We start from the raw sequence: 22,917 nt of genomic DNA on the forward strand, positions 1-22,917 counted from the left end.
ACAGCAAGTCGATTGGAGAGCTGTATGGAGTGATGATAGTGAGACGGTGAGTTGCTGGAGCAACAGCCAATCAGGAATAAGTTTATCTTTCATAACCTGCGCAGTCTGCTACGATAGAGCAATGTAGAGAAAGACCATGGTGTGGTTTAGGCGGGCTTTAGAGTGTGCTGGAGGTGTGTCTTGCACTGTAGCCTGACGCTTTTCTGTGCCTTTCCCAACCTTAACTGACATAATAGGCTTGTATCAACTATTTAACTAGGCTAAAATAGGACATAGGGCACTTAAGCACTATGGCTTTAATGTATTAATTCATGATTAATTATGAATTAAAATCAATTAATTTGGTCTAAGTGTATGTCGTTTTCACACAAATTAACCTCTTAAATTAAAGTCTTTAATAACATTTTCCAAGCCCAACAAAACATGTTTACACAATCAGATTTTAAGTAGCCTAACTGTAAAGAACAACATCTAGAGATCACGTGAAAATCCTTATATTTACACTGCAAAAGTTTGGGGTCATATATAAATGTCCTTGTTTTCATCATTAATGTTGTAAAATACTGTTGTAGAAAGAAATGGCTGATCTTTAATGCAATATCTACATTGCCCATTATTAGCAACCATTCATCCAATGTTCCAAAGGCACATTCAGTTTACTAATCTGATATCATTTTAAAAGACTAACTGAGAAAAATTGGAGAACCCATTTGCAATTATGTAAGCACATAAATCTGAAAACTGCCGTCCTGATTAAAAAAAAACAATGCAACTGATCTCAGCTGGTATTCTATGGAGTGGAATGGAAATTTCTAAGTGACTCCAAACTTCAATTAGGCCTTTAGGTAAACTAACTAAATGCAATTAATATTCATATTATTGTGGGCAGCCGTGGCCTACTGGTTAGCACTTCGGACTTGTAACCGGAGGGTTGCCGGTTCGAACCCCGACCAGTAGGCCACGGCTTGAGCAAGGCACCTAACTCCTCACTGCTCCCCGAGCGCTGCTGTTGTTGCAGGCAGCTCACTGCGCCGGGATTAGTGTGTGCTTCACCTCACTGTGTCTTCACTGTGTGCAGTGTGTTTCACTAATTCACGGATTGGGATAAATGCAGAGACCAAATTTCCCTCAAAAGAGTATATACTTATACAATATAACTGCAAAATTAGTTTCATGTCTCAATTGCACAGACTGGTCTGTTTACCAGAAGCGTATTTATTAATATTATTTTAAAAAGAAAATCAAGTTATGAAACAATTCAAAAAGCAGAACACAAACATTCCTTTATACACTGACATACAATTGCAAGTTATATTATCATACCAATTATCATAAAAAATACAAATAATAGATAAATAGACAAGAAAGAAATAGGGCAATAAAGAAAGAAAGACATTAATAGAAGTTTGGTCATTTTTAGCAGAGGTGGCATATACTTCACATCACATTCATAATTTCACTGATTTTACAGCAGCATTAAAACAAGTAGGAATGAAATTACACAAACACACAGTGTAGGACCATGCAGATGCATCTCCTATCCAGGACAACTGGAGGTATCCCATAGTTACCGCATGCGCCAAACACATTTGCATTTTTAAAACACCAATGGAGCGTCAGCACAGGCGCAGGGAGGGGGGGGGGACATACTCATAAACAGCTAACAGAGCATAGGCTAGGACATTCTGCATTATGGCCTGCTAGGACAGTCATGTTTGGCAAACGAACTCTGGAAATGTGCTGGCCCGTTTCATTCCCCTTCACTAGTGGTTATATTTTTAATCAGAGGCAAACACAACAGCAACACAGAAATGTTACATCATGTATACATCAGTGTCCAGTGGTGTCCTGCCTATTTAACGGTTGTGTCAGTTAAATACAGAATCTGACTGGTGCAAATGTTATCCGGCTCGATTACACGTTATATTACACACGCATCATATATCAGCGTTGAGTAAAATGACCTTCACGTCCATCGATCTTGCACAAAAAAGATGACCAAAGACCACAGACTAGGGTCTCTACGGTCTTGAGGCTCATAGTGCTCAGGTGACAGTTCATCTGCAATTAGGAAAATGTTCAACAACCAACAGAGTCCTGTCCTGTCAGAACTCCTTCTTTAGTGCTCCTCCTGCTAAGTGCAATAATCCTCATCAACACTCCCAGAACAGAGAGAGAGAATAGAGAGAACAGAACAGAGAGAGAGAGAATAGAGAGAACAGAACAAAGAGAGAGAGAGAGAATAGAGAGAACAGAACAAAGAGAAGTAGCAAGTTTAAGAGAGAAATGAAAGACATAGCATAACAGATAGTAATTGGAAATAAATAAAGAAAAAGGTGAGAAGAATAGAAACAGGATTAATGACAAGGTAAAAAAAACATTAGAACATGGGGATATGTTGAAGCAGAAAAAGAATAAGACAGAAGGAGAGAGACGGGAGGGATGGAGGGAGGGAAGAGAGAGAGAGAGAGAGAGAGAGAGAGAGAGAGAGAGAGAAGTCATCTCTGCACAGCCTTCTGTTGAAGCAGCTCCCAGAGGAAGTTACAGCCCCCAAGTGAACCTCAGCCAAACTGAGTGAGTACAGTACCAGCAGCACACGTCAGCTACTTCACAAGGGCTTATCGATCACCGACACACCTAAAGCACAAACAGCACACGCACACGCACACGCACACACAACACACAACACACAACACACAACACACAACACACAACACACAACACACACACACACACACACACACACACACACACACACACACACACACACACACGGGGGATATAGATATGTGATAAGTATTTTAATCTGAACAAAAATTCTTAATCCCACCTTCCCCTGGCTGTCTATATGGTATAAGTCTGTCCCTCTCTCACCTGCATAGCTGCGCCCAGTGCTCATGCCTGTGGGCAGCAGGGTCCATTTGTCAGTGCTGGGGTTGTAGAACTCCACAGAGGCCAGGTTACACGAGCCATCATCTCCGCCCACCACGTACAGCACATTATTCACAGCACACACTCCTGAACACACACACAGTCAAGAGATTAGAAAGACACACCGTACACTTTCATTGAGCCAAGTAGCAAGTGAACTGAACTGGTACAATATCTGGTTAAGAAACTCTAAGTCACTGTGTGTGTGTGTATGTCTAAGCCACTGTGTGTGTGTATGTCTAAGCCACTGTGTGTGTGTATGTCTAAGCCACTGTAAGTGTGTATGTCTAAGCCACTGTGTGTGTGTATGTCTAAGCCACTGTAAGTGTGTATGTCTAAGCCACTGTAAGTGTGTATGTCTAAGCCACTGTAAGTGTGTATGTCTAAGCCACTGTGTGTGTGTGTATGTCTAAGCCACTGTGTGTGTGTATGTCTAAGCCACTGTAAGTGTGTATGTCTAAGCCACTGTGTGTGTGTGTATGTCTAAGCCACTGTGTGTGTGTCACAAGTGTGTGTATCTTACCTGCGTTCCTGCGGCACATGTTCATGTCTGCCACCTGTTTCCAGGTGTTGTTGGCAGGGTCATACACCTCACAGCTCTTACGCACCAGTGGCCCGTCATGTCCACCAACTGCATACAGTAAACCCTTCAACACGCCCACACCTGCGCACACATACACACACACACACACACACACACTCATATGCAGTATGCAGACACACCGCTCATGTATGCAGACACACCGCTCATGTATGCTGTTCTGACATTCATATACAGTATGCAGACACACCGCTCATGTATGCAGACACACTGCTCATGTATGCAGACACACTGCTCATGTATGCAGACACACTGCTCATATAAGCAGACACACTGCTCATGTATGCAGACACACCGCTCATGTGTGCTGTTCTGACATTCATATACAGTATGCAGACACACTGCTCATGTGTGCAGACACACCGCTCATGTATGCAGACACACCGCTCATGTGTGCAGACACACCGCTCATGTGTGCAGACACACCGCTCATGTGTGCAGACACACCGCTCATGTGTGCAGACACACCGCTCATGTATGCAGACACACTGCTCATGTGTGCAGACACACCGCTCATGTGTGCAGACACACTGCTCATGTATGCAGACACACCGCTCATGTATGCAGACACACTGCTCATGTATGCAGACACACCGCTCATGTATGCAGACACACCGCTCATGTGTGCTGTTCTGTGTTTGTTTAAATAAAGTGAGAGAGACAGCAGATCTGTCTTGGGAGTTTGTGAATATGGGCCCTATTTTAACGATCTGAAACGCACGGTCTGAAGTTTAAATAGTCCAAAATCCAGTCCAGTATCTTGATGGCGTAAAAAGCTTGCCAGGCATTGTTCAAAAGGGTTGTTCTTAAGTTTCTTAATCAGTTATGGGTGAGTTATGGGTGTGTTTTGGGCGTAACATTCAATGAGAGTGACATCTGTCATTCCCTTTAAGAGCAAGGAGTGCAACATCAAACAGCGTGCTGGTATTTTAACAGTCAGTGCATCTGAAGGAATCTGCCTGTATGCAACACCAGAATTAATAGCAATGATTTTAGGGTTAAAATTATTAGTTTTAGTTAGCCATGTGGCCCCTCTTGGTATTAACTCATTGAGTGCCAATAACGTAATATTACGTTTTTCCTTCCCATGCGTTGAGTGCCAAAAACGTAATATTACGTTTTTAGCTTTTTTTTTAAATTACGAAACTAGACACTCTAACACACCTTATATGTAATTTTGGGAACTCTGTGATGAATGGAAATGAAATATATGATGATTGAAAACTCATGAAAACGCACAATCTGGACATTTTATCTGGACATTTTATCATAACTCAGTTGCCGCTTTGGGTCGAATCAGTGACGCATGCACGTCAGGTCAAAACCAGGCCATTTTCATGGGTCTATCACTAGGCGGCAGTCTCGCCAGGTCTCGCTGATCCCTTCCTGGAAAGTTTACACAAGTAAGTAACAGGCAACACTTCATATTTCCTGAAAGACGTTATATCTCCATTTCTAGAAAAAAAAACAGGGATTTTGATGAAAACTAGCCACTGTTTAGCTTGGGATTTCTCAGGAACAGAGGCGTGTAGAAATACACGGTTTGCACCCACCGAGAGCTTAAAGTCTCACCTTTTAATCGAGCCATTGTATGTGTTCATATCTATAAAACAGAATATGCTGTGGCGGTACAAAAATCATCAACAATGGTCTAGATTGCTGGCACTCTAGGACAAAGCTCCCAAAAACAGCTTGGCATTCAATGAGTTAAACACAGACACCCTCCCCTCCCCCAATGAAATGCTAATGTACTGGTTCCAAGGGCTATCAGATCCACAAGACAAAGGATGTTACCTTGCTATATACTGAATTCATATGTCATGAAATGTAAATGTACTCATGTTTGGTATCATTGTAATAGTCTCAGTACAAGGATTGTAATGATTTAATTGTAAGAATGTTTGGAACGTTCTGTAAGTGATATTTCTGATGTATAGGATATCTCTCCTCATGCTGATTCAGATAAGAATGCATAGGTGTGAAGTAGGTGTGTGTAGGCGTGTCTGATGCCATCTGGAGAACCAATCACGTGTGCTTGTTTTGCCGCCAAATCCTTTCTTTGTTTAACCCATACAAAAGTGACTAACTTGCATTGTTTGTTAGAAGAAGAACTAGAACTAGAAGATGGAGTACGGAAGAAGAGAGGTTGATCCAGCAGAGGCCATGGCCTACATAGATCATAGACCATTTTTACCCTCTGCTTGTAACAGATTAAAACCTGATTCCTGAGCTTTCCTTAAGTTTTGCCAGTCAAAGTTAATATTAAGTTATTATTCACCACAATTACTTTCACACTAAACCTTGCTCCACTAAAACGTGTGACTAGCAGAGTATAGCTTACATGCTCCTGCACTCGCCTCTTATTTGAACTCATCCAAAATAACAACCGTGGTCTCATATGCAATGACAAAACAGGTTTATGTGTAGTTATTTACTTTCATTATTGACTGACAAGGGGTTGCAATGGAAAAAAGCAACACTTTCCCCAATAATTGCATCCCACTGAGTGCCTGGACCTGGATTTTTTCCAATTATTTTTTGATGAACTTTCCCCAATAATGTTTGAATGACTGAATACAAAAATACAAAGATATTCCTCCTGCAGATGAGTCATTTCCCGGGACTTGTTGCTAAGGGCTGCTTACATATCGTAAGGTTTTTCTTGGTCAGTGATGTAGTGATTTTTAGTGGGGTTAAGATAGCAATTTTTGGATCATGTGCCTGACCAAACCTATTTTTTAATTGGCACGCCCGTGGGCACAATGTTCCATTGAACTGGAGAGAAAAAAGACAGACAGACAGAGAGATAGACAGGGAGACAGAGAGAGACAGACATGGAGGACATGGAGACAGAGAGAGAGAGACAGACAGGGAGACAGAGAGAGACAGACAGGGAGACAGACAGAGAGAGATAGACAGGGAGACAGAGAGAGAGAGACAGACAGGGAGACAGACAGAGAGAGACAGACAGGGAGACAGACAGCGAGAGATAGACAGGGATACAGAGAGAGACAGACATGGAGACAGAGAGAGAGAGACAGACAGGGAGACAGAGAGAGAGAGACAGACAGGGAGACAGAGAGAGACAGACAGGGAGACAGAGAGAGACAGACAGGGAGACAGACAGAGAGAGATAGACAGGGAGACAGAGAGAGAGAGACAGACAGGGAGACAGAGAGAGACAGACAGGGAGACAGACAGAGAGAGACAGACAGGGAGACAGAGAGAGAGACAGACAGGGAGACAGACAGAGAGAGATAGACAGGGAGACAGAGAGAGAGAGACAGACAGGGAGACAGAGAGAGACAGACAGGGAGACAGACAGAGAGAGACAGACAGGGAGACAGAGAGTGCTACCTGCGCCACTGCGGCGAGTGCCCATCTCTGCCATGTATGTCCACTCATTAGTGTTTGGGTTGTAGGCCTCTACAGTACTCAGGCATTGGCGCGTTGCTCCATCATAACCTCCAATAGCATACAGGATTCCTGCCAAAACACAACGTTTGCACATACAAGTATAAAACATAAATAAATAGACAGGTGGACAGACATTGAAGGTGGCAATGGTAAAAGTAGCAGAGGTGGCATATATATATATATATATATATATATAATATATATACTTATTTTACAGCAGCATTAAAACAAGCTGGAATGAAATGACACAAACACACAGTGTAGGCCCATGCAGATGCATGGTGGAGAACACCAACTACCAAAATAAGAACTGCTGTCAGCTGCAAGTCACAACTCTTTGACAGGGACGGACAAACACTTGGTATTTAAATCCCTCCCTGGACCAGACACAAAACAGCACACTCTCACAACTGGTGTGCACTAGAGATGTCAGATAATACCGGCCCACCGATATTATCGGCCCGATATTAGCATAAAAATGTAATATCTGTTAATATCGTTATCGGATTTTTTTTGCCTTAAAACCGATAAAATAATGCTTGCGTTACACCCAAATAGTGCCTATGCGCTCCTGAAGCGTTTACCGGCGCACAGATGATGACCTCATCAAGCTGCGTCTTGAAGCATACAAACAAGCGTGGATGGCTGCAGTAACAAACTTGCTCGCTCTGTTTCAACATTATGTCTGTGGTTTGGAATTGGCCATGGCCGTCGTAGCCCCTTGAGTTGGCCGTGACGCCCCTTTGAAAATCAGAGGTTTACAGGCCACGGTGGCCTTGGTGCCCCCTTCTTTAAATATTCTGCTTTGCGTCCTACTAATAGCGACATATATTTAGCCTATGGCCAAATTACGCAGTGGAGAAAGTGACAGCGCAAGAAAGTGCGTCCAAATTAACCCATTCTTCTCAGTTGAACTACTCGCGAAGTAGCCTACTCATCACACAGACATCACAAGTATCACATGAAAGAGCTTTTTCTCAGCTTTTAAACGATGTTAGCCGCTAATTGCTGTGGTGAACGGTTCGCGAGAAAAGTAAATAATATCATTCAATCATAAATTCTACTGAAGGTTTTGCGTCCATCTCCCTACCCATTCATCTCGGTGGAATACTTCAGAACCCTTCGTTTAACATATGACAAACCATATATCAGAATAAACAGCAGACCTTACCGAACAGAAAGGTGTAACAGTCCCCTGTACAGTTAGCCGTTCCAGACTAATCCCGTTTTGAATTTGCAGTAAATTTCAACATACATGGATGTCTCCAAATTTGGGATTTAAGTTTTACACAGTGTTTAAATTGTTCCACATTATTTCATAACGGGCCAAATACAAAACAAATATTACAAATGTCGCCTAGATATCGGTAAATCAGAGGACAGCTGACTGTAAGAGTTTGTGAAAGTAGCCTTAATGATCACAAAATGCTAAGCATGCATAGGCTATTTGAGTTTCTTAAAGCTGAGCTGTGCTTAAATTGTTCAATACATGATTTCATAACAGGCCAAATATAAAATAAATGTTAAATATAGCCTAGATATCTGAAAATATTAGATGATCAGATGATTTACAGTTATATGTAATATGTCATTTTTTTGTATACAGTGATGCAGGTCTACTGCAGTGAATACAACTTTGATCATTTTTATAGCCTACTACTGTATAGTTAACTTTGGCCTTGGTGCCCTGACATGTGGCCTGATTGTGGGTATGGCCCGTTATGTACTTCACCTCAAGCCTGAAGTATTTTTTGTAGCTCAAACAAATGTTTTCAAAATTGTGCAGTATAGTTGCTTGCCACATTGTAATTGACTCATATTTGTGCATTCATTCAATTAAGGTGATTGAGTTTTAGTTAAAGAAACAGTTCATGAAGCATCCTACAAATGCAGGCTCATTTAACACAGAAAAAGGGTAGCCTGTCATACACCATGCCTGTTATTTTAGTTGGCTTTATATTCTGCTATGTTGCACATAGTTGTTCAGGTACAATGTTTTATCATTTGTGAAGAAGTCAAATTTGCCCTATTTGTTGTGGGCATTGTCAAGATTATCTCAGGGAGAGTGTAATCCAAACTGTTGTTTGAGACAATTAAAAAATAAAAAATAAACATGGCACTTTTTCCCTAAATTAAGTTGAAGTATTTTTCTTATTTTGCACAGACAATGTTAACATTTGGAAAGCCTTGTTGCATTCAAGAATGCATCCAGTGGGGCATCACAATAACATTAAGCATGTTGTGTTAATTCCACAACAGGAGATATGTGATGTTACCTAAATTAGTTTTGAGGAAAAATAAACCACATATCGACATCGGTATCGGCTGATATCGGAATCGAAATTTGAGAGTTGGACAATATCGGCATATCGGATATCGGCAAAAAAGCCAATATCGGACATCCCTAGTGTGCACCTAATAGAAACATGGACATACGAGTCATGGAAAACATTAAAGTACAAGGCCTACAAGATCTGTTTGGTACTTTTTGATAAAAAAAGTAAGTAAGTATTTTATTTATATAGCACATTTTTCATGCATAACCCAAAGCGCATATACATACAAGACATTGACAAGACATTGACACACAGGACAAAAGATGGCGGACGGAGCTACGTAGTCGCCAGCGTACCCGTGACAACAAGACATACAAGACAGACAACAAACAATTAACAAATAATAAAAAGTAAAACATAAAAAATAAAATAAAAGAAAATAAACTGAGAAAAAAAATCCATGTTAAACTAGTCCAATTGGTTGCATCTGACCGGATGAAAAATATCATTCAGTCCATTGCGATGAGAGATGCGAAGGGAGGTGTTGTGTGGTGAAGCGGGTAAATACTACACGTAGGCGACCATCGCCATCACAGCAAAACGCAATACAAATAAAATAAAAACAAATCTAAGAACACTATGGACCAGGGGCCGTATTCACAAAGAATTTTAAGGCTTAAAGTAGCTCCTAACTAGCGAATTTAGGAGCAACTCCTAAAAATAATGGGCGTGTCACTCCTAACATTAGGACTCCTAATTTTTTTCACTAAAAGTAATTCACAAAGCATTTTAGACCTTAAAGTAGCACCTAAGTCTGGGACAGCTAAAAAGAAGTCGAGAGGACTCCTAACTAACTAAGACCTATTCACAAACCCTTTTTGTGGCATTTCACGTTGCGATGTTTTGAAATGCGTATGCAGCTAGGAGCTTCCAATCGCGAGGGATTTTGCATTGTAGGCATAAAAGGGATGCAATAACGCCACCAACAACAACCAAAACTACTCATTGTCAACATTTAAATTAAATGTAACGTTTCATTGTAAATCAAATTGAAATGTTCTCTTTGCAAATGTAGGCATAGGCTATGGTGACAGGTTAATTTAATAATGTTGCAAAGATACTGCATCAATCCGCATGTTTCATTAGGCTATAGGCTATTTGTTTTATTCATTTAGGCTAGGCCTTTTTATTCAGTTCAGTTCATTCATCATCTTCCGTCCTTCGCACTACTTGTGTAGTGCACCTATTCTCAGACCTGTCACCTGTCAATCATCATCGTAAGGGAGGTGTTTGGAATCATTTCCGCGTTACAATCATCAGCCAATCAAGGTGGTCACTTCAGTCAAGCTCGTGCATGAGTAATGATGTCATCCATAGCAACGAAGACTCACTCTTAGTTTAGGAGTTGTCATTTTTCCTTACTAAGAGTAGGTCTGAAATAACCTGACTCTCGCCAGATGAATTTCGTTCCGCCTAACTCCACTCAACCATCTGGGACCGATCCATCAGAAGGCTGGGCCTTATTAAAAAATCCATGCATAAGATTGGATAAGCCACTTGTCCGTCATATATTGACGTGCTACTTCAACCACTCACATCGAAGCCAACCCGTGACACTGAGAACAGTCTCACAGTCGCTTCTACGCTATGTCACATCTATGAAACTCCCGCCCTGCCTCCTGATTGGCTCTACCATACAATCTCGTGCTGAAATCACTCTCAACGGAACCGATCCCAGATGGATGTGAGTGGAGCTAGGCGGAGCTAAGCGGAACGAAATTCATCTGGCGAGAGTCAGGTTAGGTCTGAAAGGCTTTGTGAATTAGCCTGGCGAGCCAGACCCACATTAAAATGTAGGGTCTGGACACTCACCGTTCGCAGTGCTCAGTCCGAGGGGCGGGATAATCAGTTGTCTTTCAAATTCCCTCTGCACGCAATAGGACGCAATAGGATATTTGTTTTCAAGTAGCAGGGAATTCAAGCCAAACCGTTGCAACTCTGCCATCAATCATTATGTTAAGCCCACCAAACGACTCTGTACACGATTTCAATGTCCTGATTAAGTTTTTCGATTTCTGGAGCTCACAAGCCAACGGAGAGTTGCTAGACTAGCCCTGGCAGCCTGGGGCGCGTCTAGATTTCTAGGCTATTTGTGAATAACTTTTAAGAGAAAACTCCTAGCTAAAATCTTTTAGTGCGATTTAGGAGTACTCCTAGTGGTAAGATAAAAGGCCTTGTGAATACGGCCCCAGATGTACTAACGCTTTTGCACCCACTTTAGGCGTATTTGTTTCGTAATGTCCGCATAAAAGTCATGGCAAGGTATGTACAAACAGGCCGCACTGAGGTAAAAGCGCAGACTGCCTGTTGCAGGAGATGACAAATTGCGCTTTTCCGTGTCATGCATATGCATTCATGGGAGGGTCAAGGGGAAAGTGGGAGTTTAGCGTAAAGAGATGGGAGGGGAAGCGTAAAGAGCGTCTAATTATGTATTCCGCAGTATGTACAAAAACTGCCCGCGAAAGCGCACATCTATTCTGCTCCTAAATATTTCCGCCTAGTAAAAGCAGGTGTTAATTGCGGCTAAATGCGTCAATAAGAACAGAATCGCTATTTAGACCACCAGTTTTGCGTCTTTGTACTATATCAAAACCAACCTTAACTTTCGTTGGCCTTTTGAATGTCTTAATTTCACTTTCACGTCATCCACTTAAACTTTCCTACTTGCTAGATTTGACCAATCTTCCATAGCCTACATGCACAAGTACCGTATTTTCCGGACTATAAGTCGCTCCTGAGTATAAGTCGCATTAGTCAAAAAATGTGTCATGAACAGGAAAAAAACATATATAAGTCGCACCGGACTATAAGTCGCATTTATTTAGAAATGTATTTCACAAAATCCAAAACCAAAAACAGAGACTATGTAACTGGATTATTGAGGCCAAAAAGATTAATGTTAATGAAGACGAAGGAGTGAAGGCAGCCAAGAGGAGGGCAGGAAGGTAAAAGATTTACTGAAAGAAAATACCATGTGGTACACCAAAATGTATCTAAAATGTGGAGAATACAATGCAATCAAGCATTTTGGGCGATGTGGAGTCACAGGCTGGCAGCAGATTAAATGCTCACAAGAGAGAAAAAGATGCAGTTTTAGACGTGACTGAAGCAAGCCAGGCGATAGGCCAGGCCCTACGGTAATTGTAAAGCAATTTACAAAAGATTCACTGAACAAAAATGCTGATATGATACAAAATTTTGCTAAAAATGTGGAGAATGCAATGCAATCAAGCATTTTGGGCGATGTGGAGTCACAAGCTGGCAGCAGATTAAATGCTCACGATAGAGAAAAAGACGGTTTTAAAAGGACGTGACCGAAGCTGAGGCAAGCCAGGCAATAGGCCCGACGGTAATTGTAAAGCAATTTACAAAAGATTCACTGAACAAAAATGCTTATATGGTACATGAAAATTTAGCTAAAAATGTGGAGAATGCAATGCAATCAAGCATTTTGGACGATGTGGAGAGACAAGCAGATTAAATGCTCGAGAGAGAAAAATATGCGGTTTTAAAAGGACGTGCAGATCGAAGCTGCAGCAAGCAGGTGATATTTAGAAATGTATTTCACAAAATCCAAGACTAAGAACAGACAGACTATGTAACTGAACACATTGAGGCCAAAAATATTGAGAATTCTACAGGGAATCTTGAAGACGAAGGAGTGAATAGTGGCAAGAGGCAAGCCGAAGGCAGCTGACAAGTGCCCGACGCTATTGTAAAGCAATTTACAAAAGATTCACTGAACAAAAATGCTGATGTGGTACATGAAATTTTAGCTAAAAATGTGGAGAATGCAATGCAATCAAGCATTTTGGACGATATAGCGTATTGGCACAAGCTGGCAGCAGAACAAATGCTCGCCGAGAGAGCGAGAGAAAAAAAGATGTGCATTTAAAACCAGGGCCTAAATTTCAGCGCGGGATTGCGCATACATTATTACTAAGTATTGAGCATACTAATAAAAGTCCCGCAACGCTAGCCATTATAATGCGAGAAATTCCCACACATTTTACAGCGCTGTCTGACGTTAATCTAATAATGGAGCGGCCTGAAAGCGGACCACTTTGGGGGTGCCTCTCTCTCTTTGCTCTCTCTCTCTCTCTCATCAGGATTTGTCACCGCTAAAGTCAAATTATTATAGCCTATTACGTGCTTCTACATCAACCGCTATCGACAGGAAAGGAAAACAAACGTTTAGCGATCAGGAACCGCAAACACAGAAGCATGACAGCCTATAATATAACGCGAGAGAACATGGATGTGTTCTCCATTTGAGGAACGTTATAATCGATTGCGGACGTGAACAGACAGCTAGAGACACGGAGCGCATAGGCCTACTTTCACTTTCTGTGCGTATTCACGTGAAAGATAATTAGTAGCAAAACAGCGATCAAATATTACATGGCAGTGAGTTTTGTTTTCAAATGTTTTCATGCATGTCCAGATAACGGGTGAGGAATGTTTAGGGGACAGACTATCGTGAATCCTGAATTTATGGCTGGGCAAAGCACAGCACCTTTATTTGGACCATGGCTTGTAGCCTTCGAGTCAGCTATAGGCCTTCATTTCTTGCGTTTTACTGTGAGACATAGGCCTATACTTTTCGTTTGGAGCAGCATACCGGTAGGCTATCAATGGCATTGGGTCACTATTAAATTTCATGTATGAAAGAGTGTCGGGATGTCCATCCGCTTATTGCGAGATAAGGCATCCGCTTTCATTCATTCATTCATTCATGGAACGTGTGCTGTGCTGCAAGGGAAACCTTATTCCGTATAGCCAAAGAGGTCTAAGAGCCTAAATTTAGTTCTTTTTTAAATTATGCATGATTTAATTTTTATAAAATTTGTAGGCTGATGCCTGGCAGCAACAATTGTGTTAAAATGTAGGTTAACCTGGGGCTGCGTGCTACTGGTAGCTTGAGAGCAATGTGTTGGAGACTCATGGTGTAGGACAATGACTTTGTTGGCAACAATATTAAACCAACCAACAATATAAATTATTAAGAAGAGCTATTTTATGAGTTAAATTGAAACAAAATTATACTGGCTTTTATTTGTCCGAATCTGAGGCCCAGCTATAAATAGAATCCCGGCAGTAATTTGAGGATTTAAGTATGCACATGTGTTTCACGACTTGTGCATTTGAGAGCGCTCTCTCAAGGCTGTAAACGATAATGTTTCATGTAGGGTTCATGTCAGTTAATATAAATTAACATGTAAAAACATGTTCAATTATATATTTTTTTTCATATATAAGTCGCACCTGACTATAAGTCGCAGGACCAGCCAAACTATGAAAAAAAGTGCGACTTATAGTCCGGAAAATACGGTAGTTTGAGTAGAACTACTGACGGTCATTATCTCCCTGCTTGTTGACATCTTATCATGTATTGTATTATTTCATGATTGCTAAACGTTTGATTCTTTTTAATATTGTCATCAGTTAACTTCATTCAACTGCGCTTGTATGTAGGCTATGCCGTTCAGTTGTGGACTTACGTAAATTGCGGTAGGGGGCGGAGAAAGGCGCAGATTACCCGATGAAGTGAAAGTTTGATAAATACCACGAACACTTGGGTATCACAGCGTTCGCTATCTGTGGTTTGTCCATGGCGCTGATAAGAAGACCACTGTGTGTGTGAAGACCACTGTGTGTGTGTGTGTGTGTGTGTGTGTATGTGTGTGTGTACACTCATACCTCCAACGACTCCCACGCCAACACTGCTCCTGCGTGTGTTCATGGGCTGGATGTGGAACCACTCATTGGCTTTAGCATTATAGGCCTCAACAGTGGCCAAACCTGTGGAAGGCAGCACCATAAACCATCAGCACCGCCACCATCAGCAGCAGCACTTGTCACCACAGTCTTTCTCTCTATAAATGCTGGGAATGCTGAATGTGTGAGTAATAATAATAAATAATAATACATTTTATTTATAATGCACTTTTCATCATACAGAAGATCTCAAAGTGCTACAGGTTAAAAACACACAAAAAAGGTGAGCAGTTTAAGGAAAAAGAAAAAAAGAAAAGGTTTTAAAAAAACATCTAAAGGGGACCAAAAGCTTTGCTAAAAAGAAATGTCTTAAGACCTTTTAAAGTCTTAGTTAGACTTAGTTAGAGTAAAGTACATCATTTAGACTCTAAACGCCTTCTCAGCTCCTATGGCTATGAATGTGTATTATATTATTTACATAATTTGTGTACCTGTGCTTCCATCAAACCCCCCAACAGCATACAGTAGGCCGTTGAGCACTGCTGCCCCTAGTGTTGAGCGGCGGTCCTGCATGCTGCTGACACAGCACCACTCATCCTTCACTGGGTCATACGAGTCCACGGTGCGCACCCGCAGAGAGCCATTAAAGCCCCCCACAGCATACACCATGCCCCCCATATACACCACCCCTACACACACACACACACACACACACACACACACACACACACACACACACACGGTGAGAGAGAGAGAGCGAGAGAAAAGAAAGACATTTGAGATGAGGGAGTGCAGTCTTGCCTGTGGATAGCCATTTCAGAATTGACTTAGTTCCCTTCCAAATCTGTTTGTGTGTGTGTGTGTGTGTGTGTGTGTGTCCATGTGTTGTTCACCTGCTCGACATCTTCTGGATGGAAGCTCAGCCACCTGGTACCAGCGATCCTCTTCAAAGTCATAACACTCCACACTGCGAATGGCTTTAGGAGCCTGGCCCCCTACCACCACCATCACCTATAAAACCCAACACACACACACACACACAAACACAGATATATTCATCTAGAGAACACAACATAGTCCCATCATAGGAACCCAGAGATGCAGCAGTGCACTCAGACACACCTTGGGGTAGCTGACCGGTGTCCTCATGCGAGTTCTAATGGTCTTCATCATGGATCTCTGGTCTGCTGGCAACAGGTGGTACTTCATGGCCTCAATCAGGTAGTCTTTACATGCGCTGCTGTTCTTAACAAGGCTCTCCTCCTCCACTCTCTGCAATGCAGTCCAAACACAAATGCACACAAGGGTTTATGTGGGGCCTTTAAGACGCTACACACATACGTATTTGGCCACTTTGGGGCCACCTCATATGGCTGTGGTGTAATGTGGATGCACTGATAGAAAGTCATGTCTGTGATAATTCAGATTATAATAGGCCTTTTGCTTTATTAAAACAATTTTGGCAGATTATGCATGTAAAGTTTTTCCAATTTTCAATGAATTGGGCTGATAATTCCACAGACAATAATATTGCAGACAGAAGAGCTGTAGAATATGTCTAATCACTGATGTTTCTTGTTGGATTTATGCCCAAAACTTACCTGCACCAGGTACTCTTTAGAGAGCAGTGGCAGCCGAACATGTTCCATTAGATGAGCCATGTGCTCCTGCCTAACATCCTTATCGTGAGTCACCCAAGCTATGACAGCCTCAAACACCTATATTCACACACACACACAGCGAGAGCGAGAGAGAGGTAGCGAGAGAGAGAGAGAGAGATTCTTCAATTTGTGTATGAATCAGCATTTAATGTATCAGAGTTATAAGAACAGGAACATTAAAATCCAATTTAATATAATGGCTCAAAAATGTCATCAACTCGCACACAAACAAGATACACAAACAAAAATGTCTGCGAAGAAAAAAGATCAACAAACACACGCAGTCATGCTACAGAGACAATTCTTAACACTACCTAAAAAAACGGGCTGCCGGTTGTCATAGCAACACTTTCCCAAGTCCTTCACAGCGATAGTAACCTGGCTGTTGCCTTGACAACAATTAAATTACTGTGTTACTGTAACAACAGTTCTGACCAGTCTGGATTATGAGAGGTCAAGAGCCGCCAATATGTGCATGCTCAATGTACCCCAGAACTTGCATATACACCCAGGACAGTTGGAGCTGCTGTCCATATGTGTTTCATTGCAGAACCAATGACAGCTACATCGCACAAACAATACACCTTGCACATGCACAGACAAGTTCCAAAAACCAAAAGCAGACAAGCCTGACAGGGCTCAGATACCAAATATCAAAAACATGTGACTCATGCAAGCCTGTCATGGTTGGCCTGCATGTGAGCTGTTGATGTGAGCAGTGCATGTGAGCTGTTGATGTGAGCAGTGCATGTGAGCTGTTGATGTGAGCAGTGCATGGTTGGCCTGCATGTGAGCTGTTGATGTGAGCAGTGCATGGTGAGCTGTTGATGTGAGCAGTGCATGTGAGCTGTTGATGTGAGCAGTGCATGTGAGCTGTTGATGTGAGCAGTGCATGTGAGCTGTTGATGTGAGCAGTGCATGTGAGCTGTTGATGTGAGCAGTGCATGGTGAGCAGTTGATGTGAGCAGTGCATATGAGCTGTTGATGTGAGCAGTGCATGGTTGGCCTGCATGTGAGCTGTTGATGTGAGCAGTGCATGTGAGCTGTTGATGTGAGCAGTGCATGTGAGCTGTTGATGTGAGCAGTGCATGGTGAGCTGTTGATGTGAGCAGTGCATGGTGAGCTGTTGATGTGAGCAGTGCATGTGAGCTGTTGATGTGAGCAGTGCATGGTGAGCTGTTGATGTGAGCAGTGCATGTGAGCTGTTGATGTGAGCAGTGCATGGTGAGCTGTTGATGTGAGCAGTGCATGTGAGCTGTTGATGTGAGCAGTGCATGTGAGCTGTTGATGTGAGCAGTGCATGGTTGGCCTGCATGTGAGCTGTTGATGTGAGCAGTGCATGTGAGCTGTTGATGTGAGCAGTGCATGGTGAATGCTGGTACCTTCTCCTCAGAGGGAATGGTGAGTTTGTCGCTGGCGATGAGACTGCACACCTGGTCCATCCCCAGGTTAAGAAACTCCTCACAGTGAACTACCTCAGAGAAATGCTGTTCTGTAGGCACAGGAAGACAGATTTCAAAAGTCAGGTATTGGGCTTGACTGGTTTTACTGAAGAAAGAGTGGGGAATGGAAGACTTAGATCCACAAAACAATAAGTTTGTTTCTGTTTAGCTTCTGTCAACAAGACTAAACACAGGAGAAGCAGAAAAATGAAAACATGGAAGAATTGGTTGTTGCTATGGAAACTCTGGGGGATAACTGCCTCTACTAGAGTAAGAAAAGAAAAGAAGGTCAAAACTCACAGGTCACGGCCAATAGAAGAAACACATTCATACCTATTACCGGTACTATACACACAGAGTCTCTCTCGCCTTCACTCTGACACACTCTGAAAAACAGTCTATGGCAGTGGTTCTTAACAGGACTGGCTTTGGGACCCACAATTTCCCATGTTCATTAAGTCGCGACCCATGTATTTTTTTACCGATATCAAGCGAATATAGTGAGCTACATGGGTGACAGGGGGGCTTTGTTATGGGGCATTTTCCCTCATGTGCCAGCAAGTCAGTGAACACCACACACTCGGGTTTCTGTCCCATTTTGTCTCAATTTAAGTGAATCCATATCCTACTTCAAATATTTAGGGTCGTAGCCTACTTGCGTTGACTGACATACAAATAAAGTCTATTAAAATAAAGGTCCAATATTAGATCTGATAAGGTAGCTTTTTAAATGGGCGATTTATTTATTTATTTTAACCACAAGCTCCACGACCCACCCAGAACGGTTCCGCGACCCACCAGTTAAGAAACACCTCTGCTTACACATATAGAATTGCATATGTCCACTTTCTTCCTTATGTTCCCTTTGTCTTTCCTTTTCCCATTCTGTGTGACACACACACACACACACACACACTCACACACACACACACACACACCTACCGGCGTATGTGTTGGCCTGTGTGAGCAGATCGGTGCAGGCGTGTAGATCAGCGAAGGCCCTAATGCCCAGGCAGTTGGTCGGGTGGAGCTGTGAGCTCAGGAACTCACCGCACGCTTTCTTCACATCAGACAACTGCAGCAGGCCAGCAGCCGGCAACAGCACCTGCACAGGAGGAACAGCAAGTGAACACAGCTCACTATGGCAACACTACCAGGCAACAGCACAGAAGGAACAGCAAGTGAACACAGCTCACTATGGCAACACTAACAGCAAGTGAACACAGCTCACTATGGCAACACTACCGGGAAAAGAAACACAGCTCACTAGGCAACACTACCGGGAAAAGAAACACACAGGAGAGTTTGCAAACTGTCTGCGTGTGTCATGCGTGATGGTGCACCTGTACATTCTCCTCTGTGACCTGGATCTCTGCGGTGTAAACATAGTCTATGAGCATGCCCAACGTCCAGCCATCCATCTCCTTAATGCGCACACGCTTCTGCCTGCTCTCGCTCATCTCTCCTGAAACACACAAGCACAACCCTGGAGCACGCGCGCATACGTAAGTCATAGTGTGGCCACGGTGTGGTCCGAGCAGAGGACAGCGGTGTCTGACCTGTGAACATGGCATGGAAGTATGGACTCCCAGCAGCCAGCACCACCCTGTGAGCGGAGATTTCCACGTCCTCAGCCACTATCACCACATCACACAGGAGGTTCTGACTAGAAGTAGGAGACAACAACCACAGAGGGGGGTGGGGGTTAGAACTGACAGACAGATCACACTGGCAGTATTTCTGGAGGAGACCAATAAAGCACTCCAATGTTAATGTTTACCATCGCCCACTCATCACATGTCTTGTGTACATATTTTTATTTACCATCATGGTGGAAAATGGTTAACAGATTTACAGAGCAAAGATATTGCTTGTGTAACCAAATGGCCAATATTACTAAAATCACTGATTTATAATTAATTGTTTAGTTTGAACTCCAAATGCCATTTCCAGGAGCAATACCTTTAGTACTACTGATCTGTTCTGTTCATGTTAGCTTGTCCTAGGCTTACACATTACTAGAATTCCTTAAATTCTTGGTTAAAAAAAAAGGCCAAAAAACAGGTTACTCCAGAAACCTCTCAGTCTATTGTTGCAGAAACAAAAGCTATTTTATAAAGGAGACTACCAAGAGACTGGGCAAGAAACTGCATCTCCACAGGACTAGAACAGAAGCAGTGGGACGCAGGTGCGTCCATGTGTCAGAGGAGAAATAGGCTAAGCTAGACCCTGCACTATGACAAACAGGTCATCAGCTCCTTCCTCAAATACCACAAGCCAAATATCAGTGTCGTATGTGGCACTTATTAGGTGATTCTGGGATGCTGGCCTTGGGCAGAGAGTGCAATGATAACCCATGGTTGGAACTGTGACATACTAACAGGGTAAAATTAGCAAAGGTCTGCAGACACTGAATTGTGAATGACTTAAAAAAGTTTTAAAACTATGACATAGTTTGGAGTGTTTGGATCAAGGATACTGGAAAATTGTCTGATGTATGGGTGGGGGACATGCAAAGACAAGGGGTTCCTTTGGCTTTAGTAATATGGACATTTTTGTTGAATACAAGGAACAATAAAGAAAAAGTAAACTATATTTTACATCTTAACCAATGTACATACCTTGATTAGTCCAATATTCTGAAGCATGCTTCTACTTCATGCAAAAATCAACTTGGTGAAAAAGCAGGAAGCCTGTTGTGCAGTTGATGCTAGCCCAATCACAAGATTATAAGGCTAAAACCCAACACATTTGCTACAGAATACTGTCAAACTTGCAGATAGAATGTGAAAGAGTTTGCAAAAGTAAAATAATGACAACAGGATAATAACTTCATTAACATTTTATTAATAGAACAGTTATAAGAAATGGCGATTATCTCAATCTGAAAGTTTCTACATATACTATAATTGCTGGTTAATTTACATGGGAAATATGAAAAGTAAAAGCATGGCATTTTGTGGGTCATTTTCATGTGTAACTTTTGTGTTTGTGTTTCTTTATATGCGAGTCAGTGGTGGGGGGTTGTGTACCTGCGAAGTTCATTCATAACACGAAAGGCTTTTTTCATGTGGCGTGGGTTTATGGTGATAGGGCACTGTTTCTCTGAGAGGTCATCCTTCAGCTCCTGGGGTTTGTGTGCACATAGCTTGGTGCATCTGTGAAACATACACATCAGTTGACAAACTTGTAGCCTACATACACTACTGACATTTCTGACTGAAAATATAGTGTGGATTTCAAAAACTGTCAAAGCAGCACCCCAACCTGTGGTGCACAGGTTTACTTTGTGATAAACTAGTTTAAGAATGGTTTATCATTGCAATCAATAACTTTCACCCTTGGTGTTCTCATAGCAATGTTGGTCATAACCCCTTAAGTTTTTTGGGGGTCATGTGGAATGAGCAGAGAAGGGATGGATGTGTGAGATGTATGTTTTTGTTTAGTAGCCTCTTTGTTTCCATTGGGTTGCTTAATCAAGTTAAGAGTTCCATGAGGCATATGGCTGCATGTAGGCTATTCTTTAAACCCTTTAGTTTAGACCATTGCCTGGCTAATGGACATTCAAAATAAAGCTACCGGGGTTTAGAAATATTTTATCCTTCTTCTATCGAATAACAACAACTAATTATGGCCTATGCCTGTCTTGGAAATGGCTAGAATTTAGGCTGGCTTTGTGAATGCGACAGTGTGTTAATTGCTTATAGCGTTCAGTTACACAGCGCCCACATTCAGGAGTATTTCCGATGGTTGTCAGTGAGACAGCTTGTAAGATGTGGTCATGGATATACAGTTCCCCCACCTCCACCCACACACTGCATCCCATCTACACCCACGTAAATTAGCATCGCACAAGTGTGTCACATTATCCCATACACATATCCATAACATGAACAATCTTATAATTGGCCTGATAAGTGTGCGTATATGTGTGGGGGGGGCAGAGGTGGAGAGACACAGAGAGAAACAGAAAGAGAGAGACACACAGAGAGAAAGAGAGAGAGCGAGAGAGAGAGAGAGAGAGAGAGAGAGAGAGAGAGAGAGACTTACATTGGATGAATCTCCATTGTATTGTTTCTCTTCAGGCCGTGGACACTGAACGCATTGGCTTGCACCACCATTCCATCGCTTTTCCTACAAACTGAATACCTGATCCGTAATGCCGTGGCGATGAAACGGGCTCCGGTCCATCACATATAGTCGCTTTACCAACCGCACAGACAGTCGCACAGCGGCATACACGAAGCCTTCGGTTAAAACACAGCTAGCCGCTTCTTTCTCTGGGTTAAAAATACTTGACAGTCTCTGTTCTCCGATCAGATTGTACCTAAAGCTTGTCTGTCAGGTGTTTGGTGCAGCACCGAGCTAGGTTACTTGTTATTTTTCCTTCAGTGATTGAAATGCAAAAACAAGGATATGTGCGCAAAGACGGCTCCCCGGTGGCGAAAGGAGGCGTGAGGAGAAAGCAGTAGCTCCCTCTGCTTGTGGAAGACTTTCACATAGAGCAGGGTACGACATCCAAACACTCACCCGTCGAGAAAACAATCACAGACGCGTGTAGACACACCCTACATCCCTTTCTTTCTCACCCGCATCTCTCTTTAATTAATTAACTATCTAAACTAAGCGAAACTAAATGGCTAACGTTAATATTCCTTCAACGTTTGTCTCAGATCAGATCACATAGTCTGTATGCCAGCTATACGCATGCTTAACCGACCAACATTCAGGGGGCTATAATGCTACGTTTAGACTTGACGGAAATCCAACATTTGATGGGTAAATGTATGTATTTTGTAGATTTAAACATA

General features: G+C 42.3%; 1 protein-coding gene across 1 annotated transcript; it reads right to left on the minus strand.

The window, feature by feature from the left end:
• Positions 1–1,892: 1,892 nt before the first annotated feature.
• klhl2 (kelch-like family member 2) lies at positions 1,893–22,832 on the minus strand. Its single transcript, XM_076295471.1, has 15 exons — positions 22,157–22,832; positions 21,139–21,264; positions 19,666–19,772; positions 19,450–19,571; positions 19,049–19,211; positions 18,047–18,156; positions 16,605–16,721; positions 16,126–16,275; positions 15,897–16,014; positions 15,495–15,692; positions 14,986–15,087; positions 6,890–7,018; positions 3,455–3,595; positions 2,875–3,018; positions 1,893–2,637 (listed from the first exon to the last, which is right to left on the minus strand). The coding sequence occupies exons 1-15, from the start codon at positions 22,225–22,227 to the stop codon at positions 2,609–2,611; spliced, it is 1,827 nt and encodes a 608-aa protein (XP_076151586.1). The 5' UTR covers positions 22,228–22,832; the 3' UTR covers positions 1,893–2,608.
• Between the last annotated feature and the right edge of the window lie 85 nt (positions 22,833–22,917).

This window comes from Alosa pseudoharengus, unplaced genomic scaffold (assembly GCF_046254945.1).
Source record: "Alosa pseudoharengus isolate Yale_2024_CS ecotype anadromous, Long Island Sound unplaced genomic scaffold, YU_APseudo_1.1 YU_APseudo_1.1_scf_2, whole genome shotgun sequence".
In the NCBI taxonomy this organism is placed as follows: domain Eukaryota; kingdom Metazoa; phylum Chordata; class Actinopteri; order Clupeiformes; family Clupeidae; genus Alosa; species Alosa pseudoharengus.

Coding starts and splice junctions, on each gene's coding strand:
- klhl2 (XM_076295471.1), bottom strand. CDS start 22,227: ATGGTGGTGCAAGCCAATGCGTTCAGTGTCCACGGCCTGAAGAGAAAC. Junction 19,572..19,665: donor CTTCCATGCCATGTTCACAG/GTCAGACACCGC, acceptor TGTGTGTTTCAG/GAGAGATGAGCGAGAGCAGG. Junction 15,693..15,896: donor ATCCAGAAGATGTCGAGCAG/GTGAACAACACA, acceptor GTGTGTGTGTAG/GGGTGGTGTATATGGGGGGC.